This window comes from Acanthaster planci, linkage group LG10 (genome assembly GCF_054643075.1).
Source record: "Acanthaster planci isolate LZ-2023a linkage group LG10, COTS_SCS, whole genome shotgun sequence".
NCBI lineage: Eukaryota > Metazoa > Echinodermata > Asteroidea > Valvatida > Acanthasteridae > Acanthaster > Acanthaster planci.
In genome coordinates, this window is record NC_141786.1 from 6768724 (window position 1) to 6780580 (window position 11857).

At 41.7% G+C, this 11857-nt stretch overlaps 1 protein-coding gene across 1 annotated transcript; it reads left to right on the top strand.

Moving 5' to 3' along the window:
- Nucleotides 1-1710: 1710 nt before the first annotated feature.
- On the top strand, nucleotides 1711-9417 carry LOC110988340 (microfibril-associated glycoprotein 4-like). The gene is made up of 4 exons (XM_022251736.2): nucleotides 1711-2339; nucleotides 3894-4060; nucleotides 6371-6632; nucleotides 7946-9417. Exons 1-4 carry the CDS (start codon nucleotides 1976-1978, stop codon nucleotides 8197-8199), a joined length of 1047 nt encoding a protein of 348 aa, XP_022107428.2. The 5' UTR covers nucleotides 1711-1975; the 3' UTR covers nucleotides 8200-9417.
- The last annotated feature ends 2440 nt before the right edge of the window (nucleotides 9418-11857 follow it).

Here is an 11857-nt window from a genome sequence, read left to right on the forward strand (position 1 = left end):
GTTTGAAATTTGAACCGACCTCTCGAAAAAAGATGTATCTTATATGTTTCGTTTCCATGTTAGCTTGGTTTTGCACCTTCCTCGTATGATTTCAGCCGCAAAATCTAAATTACCACCAAATTCGAATCCAAAGTTTGGCAATCATGATTAAGTATCGTCATTCGGTATAATTGCTGCATGAATAGGTGGCTCCTTTCACAATGGCGTATCCACCAGGGGAGGTATAGGCAAATCCCCCCCTCCCCGGCTTTTTTTTTTCAACTAAGAATACTTCACATGTGAGTGGGAAATAAAGTACTCGGTATATTTATTCATCTAATAAATAGGCTTTGAATATATTTTCTCCCAAATATCATGTTGAATGAGCCCAACGCTGCATTCGCTTTTGAATTTGCCCTCACCAGAAGCAAGATACGCCGCTGTCCTTTAAGTAATTTTATTTCAGTTCAATAAATCAAAACATTTTATTTTTAATCGAGAGTACAGACCGAGACGTGCATAATTTTGTTGGGTTATATGAAAACCTATTCCTTTAGCCCCCCCCCCCAAAGGTTAGGGTTTGTGGTCAGGGGCTGGCTTCAAATGTGGTACAGCGACTTTTTTTCTAAATATGATGTACGTAAAACCCGCAATGTCCATCGATCGTGACTGCATGCGTACGTACCGCGCATGCTCATACTGTCGTAGACTGGCCGCCTCACTATTAACTGTCTAAAATCGTTTTCAGCCTCTAGATGTAAACGATACATAAGACCACCTCATCTGTCCGGTTCAGAGAGCTAAATGTACGATAAAGAAATGGCGTCATCAGAAAAAGAGTGCCCAGCTGAATGTACGGGGCCTAGAAGGACTCCCCTACTGTACATACTACTCAACTGTAAACCCATCTAAAACACGTTTCAATTACGCATTAGCAGGGCTCCAGTCGATCAAGCAAGTTTGGCTGCTTGGGAGCATCGTAGTATATCAAATACGAACTTTTTTGCAGACACTCAGGTCTACGGCGACGCGCGCGCTGACCAGCAACCAGAGACTTTTAGGGCGCTAAGCTTAATTTTTTTTTTTAGGGAATAGACCAAGACACGTGTACGTGTTGTCATTTAGAGCAACTGCACCGAACAAAGGAGGGAAAGGGGAATTCCCTTTCCATTCCCAAACAAGCAGTACTGAGGTTTAAGATTTCTCTCTTTCTGTTCCCTGTGCAGACAGCTCAGCAATGTTCATGAAAGAGGTTTTATATCTCTGGTCTAGAAGCGGTATGTTTTCTACTTCTTCCATGAAGGGTATCAACAAATTGTGTCAACTGTCTGCCAGTGTTCGCTCGTCGCCCAGCGTCCAATCAGGGAGCTGGGAACGGCTGATGGCTTTGCAGTGTGATTGGCTACACTGTGCACGACCTGTGACCCTGAGATTATCTCTTAATTCTGGCAAAGCTATGGCACTGGTAGTGTGGGCTGCGCGATAAAACATGGCCTTGGTACAATCACATGTGGTAATTAGTCTACTTTTAGTTATCACTTCTCAAGTGTCTATCGGCGATATTCAAATTATTGGTTATATTGATCAGGTTTGGATGAAGGAATAAAGTGCAGATGGAATATATTCCGCAATCAAGCAGAAAAAGAAAAAAAAAAAACTAGCCAGCGGTTGTATAAAGCAATTGAGCGAACTCGCTCGCCTGGCAGAAATGTACCCACAATGCTCTGCGCGTCGTTAGCTGTGACCCTTCTTGATGTATTTCCTTCGCCAGAAATCTTTCCAAGGTCAGCAACCCTTCCCAGCTCCCAGTTCGGGCGCTGGGCAACGAGCGCAGACTGTCTGTTGCAAACGCGATCTTGTCACGTATAACACTGAAGTCTTACACGTGCAGTCTTTTTGTATAGAGTGTGCGATAAACAGACGTTCACGGTGAATAAAACAAATCCTGAACAACTACCCACTACGAGCCCAGTCTAAGTTCAAAGTTACCTCTAATATGGCTTGGGTTCAGCTGATTGCCTTTCTGGCATTCATCGTGTGCGGGGTTTTCACTGACAGCACGGTGGGCAATGATCCCATCCGTGGGAGTGGAGCTCAAACCGTCTACGAGCAGCATATCATTATCAACCCGCTGGATGGTCTCTCGTGCTCCGGGACTGTTTGTAACTACTCCACAATCCAAGAAATTGTCTCCGGTGAGTTACAGAATACGACTCGTCGACTGGCTCAGCTGGAAACACACATTGCTAGCAAATCAGATGTCATGACACTATCTACAGAGTTGACTTACGTCAAACTACAGCTAGAAAAGATAAAGGAATCCGTCAGTGAGCTTGCTGAACTCCTGAAAAACGCCACAGGCAAGTTTGTGGTTCACTATAGTTTTGCATGCAACTGTTACAAGTAGTCTATACCCAGCAAGAAATGAGACCGAGGGGTACCCCCCCAACATGTCCAATCCCTATACACATTCCAGACTGTTGTTACTTAACACATCCCCCCCAAGATGTCTGAAAGGAATTCCCCAGATTCCTGCGAGACAATGACCAACACAAAGCAGGGGGGGTTCTCTCCGTCTCATACCTTGCTGCATATGAAGTAGTCAGGGTTCTTTACGAACAATTTGCTAATAAAAACATGCAACTCCGCACAAACTTGCCCTGGGCCATTTTCTATAGCCCTCTGGGTATGGGCATTGAGAAAGGGGTAATGGGAGAAGTCCTTGCTCAGGCTAATGTGAAACACTAAAAAAAAAGTAAAAGGAAGGGGGGAGACAGAAAGAAAAGAAAGGAAGGCGAGGTAAGCGTCTCTTAGAAAAATCCTGTGTACAGGACCCCAAACAGAAGTTATCGTATTGAACGGTGTCTGATGTTTCTGGAAACACACTCCATGATTCGGGATATTGTCATGGACGGATACAAAAAATGTTTGGACCGGGGGTTTATTTTGTGGGCGATTTTGTTTAGAAATGTTTTTAAATTAGGGCTTTTGGCTTTAAGCCGAAATGGTCGGGCTCCTTCACGTGTGTATGGAAGGGAGACGTGACAAAATTCCGACGATCGGTTTTTCTCAGTATTCCCCACACAAAAAGTGTTCCCGGGAGGGGAATGGAATGGCTCCACTTTCCCCCAAGATCTGCAGCCGTTTGATATCGTACTAATATCCATTGTTGACTTGGTGGATAAAAGGAACAATACAAAGATGGTTGTAGGCCCCCCGGGGAGAGTTGCACGCATTACACATTTCAGAAAAATTGACCTCTTGACCCAATTTATAACTCTTACATACCTCAACGTTCACGTGTAAGTATGTTCATATGAAGAATTTCTTAGTGGGGGGTTCACTTTTTAATTCACGTAGGCTGAGCTGCAAAAGTCACGTAGGCCTAAACCCATCATTCTCGGACCGAAACAAAATATTTTTTCTTCCAATACAGAGAAATGTTGTGTGCTATCCTGTTTATCACTAAATCTGAAGGAGTGTCAGTAATTGTCTGGCACCGACATTGTAATCAATCATTTCCCGCGTGGGAAGTTTTACAGGGGCTTGTCGTGGCATTCCATTTTCTGTGATTACAATTCGCCACCTCAGCCTGGCTGCTGTATATCTTACGGGATTATACTTAAGGGAGGGGGACTTTTTGAACGATGAGTGAATGGGTAATAACACTTTGAGTGGTTGGTGTAAACTTCGAAGGATTAGACTAAATACGGACCATTTTTAAACAACAAGGTTAAAAACAAGCTTAAAAACAAGTTGAAACTGCGATTTTTGAGTGTGTAAGCTGGAATTGACAAGCTGCTACGTGCGAATGCAGTTGAAATAGCGTTCCTCTTCCGAGGATTTTTTTTAAATAATCTGTCCATTTAATAAATGGTGATTCCAATTTTATTAATTAACTTTGTGATTTACAGTTATCCCTGCTACATCTCCATTTATGTCACCCGCGCCTCCCAAGGACTGCTCTGACGTCTTTGCAAACGGCGTTACTACCAGTGGTGTGTATAAGGTCCAACCTGCCGGTCATGAATGTTCATTTAATGTGTACTGCGATATGGAGACAGACGGCGGCGGATGGACGGTAGGTAATGAGCAATTATGGAGCGTCAAAAGTGGACAATCACATTTTCTCATTTTCTGCTAGTAGATTTTCGGGATTTGGGACTTTGCGTATTTTCAAAAAACACAATTTTCCGCAAGCAGAAATTTGGATTTTACTTTTAAGAACTCTCGTGGCGCGTCAAAAGTGGACAACTAAAAACTTTAAATTCCCAAAGGCAAAATTACTGTCATACTCCAAAAGTGGACCACCTCATTTTCTCTTTTTCTGCTAGTAGATTTTTGGAATTTTTGAAGCAGCACCACCCCTTTTCATAAAACCCAATTTTATGCTCGGAGAAATTTGGATTTTACTTTGCCGACGGCGGAGTGGACAAGTTAAAAACTGGAAGGTCACTTTTCTCCCTACGTTGAAATGGAACGGTCTGGGGAAGATTGGCATCACCCGACCCCGAAAAAATAAGGTGGACAAAAGTTGCGAAGTGGCTGCCAGAGTAACGGTCTTTTGTACACTGTGTACATATACATTGTACATAGTAGTAGTAGTAGTACTGCAAACGTGCGGAGCCGTCTGTTGACGGGCACCAGGTGTCATTTCTTTTGCTGTGATTGGCCTTTTTCATGTAACTTGTATTTCCCGTCAAGGATGTGAATTTTATGGGATTTCTCGGAGAGGGGGTATTATTCTAAAGGTAATTATTGAAAATAATATGTCCAAGACTGACAAAGATTATGAACTGATTATGGTGGAATTTACTCGGAGTGGAAAAAGTGAACAACCAATTTTTTGAAATTCAGACATCGTAAGATTTGTTATTCAATCCACCGTCCATCCATTTCACAGTACATGTATCCGATGACTGCTCTGGGACGTCACTTGCAAGTTTGTGTTTTCATTGCGTTAATATCTCTTCAGGTTGTCACTTTGTATCATTTGTCTTGATATTAATGACCCAGGCCTCCACCATAATTCCCACTTGTATTGGTGACTTGAACAAAGATTTGAATGATAAAATGTTAAATTAAATCTTTGATGTCATCTCAGTGACAGACTGGTGTTCTGGCTGAAAGATTTATTTTCTTCGTGGCCAGTATCCTTTTTTTATTGGAATTAGTGGCTGAATACGTGTTTGGGAATAATTTTGTGGGATGTCCAAATTATTTCTGATCAGCAAGTTCAAGTTTTTGAAACTCTTGGCTCACTTGATTAAACAGCACTTAGCTTCTTCTCTTGAGATGACTTTTTTGATTACAACCTGTTTTCATTCCACACCAAATTCAATTATTCTACTGGAATGGACACAATGGTTTATTCTAGGTATAGCATCGTTTAGGGGACATGTCACCAGGCCAGGCGCTCATTTATTTAAAATGGAAATTCCCGACGGCAAGCCACCATCGTCGTTCGAATTACACTTTTGGACACGTGGCTGTGTCACAGCACAGTCAATATTGTGCGCACGGCTCACCATAGGTTGGTCTGCGCGTTGTACAGCACGCCAATTGTGTAGTCAGTTGGTACCCAGCGAGGGTCTATAAGCGTGCGTCGCACATGCGGTCACCCAGCTTCCTCCCTTGCCATCTTCCCTTGTACTTGCTCTTGCATTGTGCTATCTGACTTGTGCGCTTGGACAAGTGCTGTTCTGTGGGCGCTCTGTTTTGTCGACGCTAGGAAATTCCCACTCAGGGTTTCGTGATACAGCTTGGTTGGTCTCTGTTGGGAGGAGCCCGGGATTAGATTCCTGTGAGTGGAGATTAGATTGGACAACTAAATTACAGTAGGAAAACGGAATTTGACTCGTTGGGAAGATAGTTCATGCGGGGAGAGATCATCACCTGGGTAGGTCTCATCACCTATTCACCTGGGTAGGTCTCATCACCTATTCACCTGGGTAGGTCTCATCACCTATTCACCTGGGTAGGTCTCATCACCTATTTGGGACGTACCTTGTTAGGTCAGCACCTAATAAACACACAGCAAACCTCCAGTTCTTGAGTCACTAATCCCTTTTATTACGAGTTCCCTTTCTCTCAAGCGTGTGTGAGAGCGTTCGTGACAGTTAACGCCCTGTACGCCTGGTGGTAGACTGCCCACAAACGAACCTGCTCCTTCGACCGGCCTTAGACTACATCGCCCGCTGACGTCGGCCGAGGACGACTCGTGGTCACTGTCGGCACGATTGCCACAATAGTTATTAAAATGAATAAACGTAATTGTCAATCAAGGTTTCTCATTAAACGGGAAAAGAATATAACGTGTAAGTCTCTTTTCACAAAGGATCTCAATCAACTAAAAACATGCCTTTAAACTGTTTTCTTGCTCTAATCGTAGGTGTTTCAGCGGCGTCAAGATGGTATAGTTGACTTCTACCGCGACTGGGAGAGCTACCGCCAGGGCTTCGGTGATCTGAACGGTGAGTTCTGGCTCGGCAATGACAACCTGCACCGACTCACCGCTCAGGGCAAGTACAGACTGCGCGTCGATCTCGAGGACTTCGAAAACATCACTGCGTATGCCAAGTACGACACGTTTCGTGTTGCTGATGGGAGGGACAGCTACCAGTTGACGGCGATAGGATATTCAGGAACGGCTGGTACGTTATTGATGTGATATCTCACAAGCTACAGAGAAAGAGGTTGTCATGCGGAGAAAAAGAAAAGATTAAAGTGTTACAGAAATAGAAAACATTTAGTTCGGGTGAAGCATTTCAAAATTACAATAAATACGTAATCATTTACAAAAATATCATAAATTTAATGTTTACCCCATTAACTGTGACCGCAAAATGAATACAAAGACCCCGTGTTTCCCTGCCCACACAAAATCCCCGTTTGGTTGTTCGCGCTCCTAGGCTGATTGGATGACGTCATCCCTAGAACACGGCACGTACAGTGTACATGTACATAGCGCAGAGTACATGAAGTATCGCAAGCTTTGCAATAGACCACATTGTGTTTGATGTAGCGTTTGCTGTGGTTCAGTTCAAGAAATATACGGTAAGACTGTGTCTTTTAATTTCTACCTTGAACTGAGACAGTGTTTGCCTAGTCGGCCGGGGATTTTTTTTTTTGTGTGGGCGGGGAAACGCAGGACATTTCTATTTATTTTGGGGTCACAATTAATGGAGTAAACATTAAATTTATGATGTTTTTGAAATTGTTACTTATTTATTGTTATTCATAAATACTTCACGTGAACTAAATGTTTTCTGCCCTTTAAACAGTACCCATCTCTTCGTGAAGAGTGGTTTGGGCTCCAGAATCTTTTGTGTCTGATCAAAACACCAACGAATTTGTAACACGCAGAATGCAACTCACCAATTTTAAATAAATAAAAAGAAAGACAGAAATAAGATACATTCACCTTGGTAGGCAGAGGTATTATCACTCAACCAGCTATCAAATATATCGACGTTGATTCATTAAAACCTCTGACAGTCTCCCTAATAATAACGCGCTGGCACCTGGATGAAAGATCGATTCTGATTGGCCAAGAGTCTGTGTGCACGCAACTAACCATGCCCGCCAATTGGACAACACGCACTTGGAAAATTGCATAAAATGGAGGGGGGTGTTCAGAAAAATGAAAGTAATAGCCTGGAACAAAATTGCCGGGAATCCATCATATATCGACTTCTTTTGACTCTCTGTCTAAAAAGTTATTTATGAATTGGAATAAATATATGTTGCTGATGTGAGGGACAGCTACCAGCTACCAGGAACGGCTGGTGCGTTATTGGTGTGATACTTTGCAAGCTACGGTGCACATACTTATTCCCTTATTAAGACAAAAAGAATCAGCATTTTCAACAAACTAAGGATATTATCTTTATTTTTGACGTAAAGAATCTTTATTGTTTATATTTACCAAATGAGCACGGACTCTCATTCAACCTATTTACCGCAGGTGATTCATTGTCTGGTCACAGTAACCATCCCTTCAGCACCAAAGACCGCGACAACGACTCCAGCGATTCTGAATGTGCTATAGCTTACTCCGGCGCCTGGTGGTACTCAAGCTGTCACTCCTCCAATCTGAACGGCCTGTACCTCAGTGGGGAGACGGATGTCTACGCCAAGGGCGTAGTTTGGCAAGGGTTTAAAGGGTACTACTACTCACTGAAACGTACTGAGATGAAAATCAAGATCACATATAATTAGGTCTCAAGAGTTAATCTTAGATCAGAAACCTAGGTAGACGAAATCTCATAAATTCATTTATAATTCCAATCATTTTTTTCTTTTTCTGGGCATATATTTATCCACATTTTTCTCTTTAGAAACTTCGGTCAGCAATTAACACAACCTTGCTATCTTTTTTATAAATTAATGAAAAAAATGTAGGCAAGTCCTAAGCGTCAACGCTCAGCTGATTGAAACCGTTCGTCAATACGTCAAACATTTGTAGGTTTTAATTGGTATGAGTAGTCCGGGCAACCCCTGCAGAAGGAAATCAATTCTGCAGATGAAACCTCTCAGAAATTCTGGTCTTAAATCATTCCTTTTTTATTTTAGTTTCCTTAACTGCTTATTGTAACTCACGATGCCCCTGCATGACTCACTGAGCAATTTTGCTTTGGGGGGGGACAAGCCATCTTTTTGTTTCAGCATCTAGCAAATATTTGCCAGAACTGTTTTAATTTTGAATTCAAACTTTATTCCCAGGGATCATACAAATCACTTTCGTGTGCATGCTTGTAAATGAATACAGTGAGCATTGACTATAATATTTTTGACGGATCCATTATTAGAAAGAAGTTGACTCTCATAGAATTGGTTTCAAAATGAACAGAAGGCATTAAAGGGAAAATGCTTGCATTCTCGACACTTCTACATACAGACCACAGACCACATAGGTCTGCCTTTCCGAGACCGGTACACTTTTTCACCCGCGTCACGGGATTGCGCTAAATGTAAACAATACTTGAATAAGTAGATTACCATCACAATACTATGCACTCATTACCATCACAACACATTGCGGTCCAGTACGATTGTGACATCACAGGAAAAAGGTTTATTCACATCGGAGCCATGAGTTTTTTTCAGTTGTTGAATTGTGTATTTATAAGCGTCTATATGAAATGCGTCTACAGGACAGTTATTTTTTACCTCTCCAGTCATAGATTTTGAGCCTTTGAACGTTTGCCATCGCTACAAGTTGCATTGCAGCTGTAAAGACTATTTACAAAACGCTGTTGCAGGAGAACATAAGCTAGAACTAGACGTTTCTGATGCTTGGCGGAGGAAATTGTAGCTTAGTTTACAAGTATGGAGCATATCGACTAACATGAGGATAAGAGTGAAATGTGTTGCTGAAGTGTACTTGTTTAAAAATTGTAACTGAATAAAACAAGCTTGTGTCCTGGTATTACTCGATCTTTGCGCTGCTCCAATTCTCAAGTTCACATCTGTCCGTTTCATTGGCTCTATCTCAGAATAGGAGATGGCATTTCATTTATCCAAAATATTTTTCATCATAAGTGGGAAGCTGATCATAATGCTAAGCACAAGCACAAGGCAAGCACAATGATTCAGTCTGTAAATTTGACATTTGAAAGTAAAGACTACAAAACAAATTGATATTAATTAACTTTATTTCAGCATCTTGAATTCTTTTCTTGAATATTGTACTATATGTCTCTAAATACAATAAAAAAAATCGACGGTTCGCTAATAAAGGAATGATGAGGAGAACGGTCGCATCTAAATATCAATGAACATCGACGGTTTAAGGTTTCTGCATTCGAAAATTTTGAGCGAGGAAAAGGAAGTCACCTCTTGAAAAAAGGGATGTCGGCAAACAGACGTTGCAATTGGCAACTTTTAAAACCTTTTGAGTTGAGCCTCTCCTTTTATCTGGCCAAATTTGAGGGATTTCTAAATTGCTTGAAATTCAACAACCAATAAAGTACAATAATGTTTCTTTGCATGTATAAACAGTTGGTCGTATAGTTACAAGGGGGTAGGAATGTATTATGACCAAAGCCGTAGTGGTTTTTTAAGGGGGATATTTTGCATTTTAGTGTCAAAGGTTGGCTAATATAACAGGAGGAAACATTCCGTAGGGCCCAAGAAAGCATAGAGGAAAAGTCACTAATATGTGATTCCAAGTACTATTGTTTTGTGAAGATTTATGATTTTGTTTGTATTTTTTCTGGGAAATCAGGGAAAAGAAGATTGCACAGCCTGGGAGCTGGCAAAAGCAAACTAAAAGTGCAGTTTCACACAAACACCCGGAACAAAATACCGAACGAATTCCAAAGGAAGGTCAGTTCCTCATCCTGGTCAACGCCAGCAAAGCTTAATGAATGAAAATGCTAAAATGGCATTCATTGCCGAAAGGCCTACACTGAAATCACGCCACTGTGACCTGCAATCTTCAACGATGATTTGTCAGGCCGCGTGCTCTCACCTTACCTCTTAAATATCCCGCACAGGTTCACGTCATTGTTTAGACGAACAATGACCTCAATGACGCCATTACTTAGCTCCCTCTACGTTCCTTGCATGCTTCATGCCCTAACACTGAAGCTGCACGGAACACTCTGGGCCGTTAGTCAAGGCCGCGACTTGAAAATGCCCAAGACTGTGTGCATTTCTAAGCGGCTAAAATGTACACTCATTTTTCTTGCTGGGTTCAGAACTTTCTCAGTTCTGTGAAAGTTCATTAAATATTCAACATTCCACTTCGTTAATATTTACACTTGATCAGTCGTAACGCGCGTACATGATCGGACACGTTATGAATAAGAGGTCTCTATTTTATTTCCTTAATTTTGATTGGATAATGATCGTCAGCAATCTAACGTATATACTAACGGTATAAAACGCAAGAACACTAATATCACAGTACACACGGAATGGACATCTATTATCAGTTGGTTTAATCAAGTACAGACCGCTGGTAGCGGCACCGCCAGCGAAGGCTTCAGAACAGTCCTTGGGGAACTTAAAGGTAGCTGGAGGCATAAGAGGGAAGCAAACAAGTACAATAACCACTAGGCCCTAACATCGTTAACGAAAAGAACAGTTTTTAAGTGGTCTTGTATCGTGTCGCGTAGTATGAATAAGGCCATTGACGTTCAGTGAGGCTCGAATAGCCTTTTGTTCAAGACCTCGTATTCACAAAAGGTCTTACACCATGTTTGCTTTTATTTAACTCAGTTTTACAATCACCGAAACCAAGAACTGACACTCGGTTGCAAGTGGGTGTCAGTTCGTGAAAACTCCACCATCAACAATTTCGGTTTCACGAACTGGCATCCAGCAGTGCGCGCTGACATCGGACACTGAAGCTAACTAGACGAATGCTTTGAAAGGTTTGGCATGAATTTAATGCATCAATATACTTGCTGCCTTACCCCCAAATTTCAACAAAATTCGTTTTAACTGGTGGAATTATGATTGGTGTCAATTCGTGAAAACGAAAATGCACGGTGTGCACGGTGTGCACGGTTGCAGTGCTGCAGTGTACTGGGTTCCCCAATCGTGAAAACGAAAATAGCTCGGTTCTCTTAATAATATCACCATATCACCTCGCGCACGACCGAATATAAGTCCGCGGTGTCGATGACAATATACACATAACTCTGTCTAATACTGTTGAATATTCAAATTTAATCATTCAGAAGTTTTCTCTAATAGTGCGAGGCACTATGCAGTGTTCTTTTGTTTAGTTTTGATAGCTTATAATTATTATGCAATAATTGACCAGCCAACACTGGCTTCCTTTAAATTAATACCAAACCACTTTAGTGTACATTTAATTACCATTAATTACCGTTTAATTACCATTGGAAGGGGGTATACCTCACAA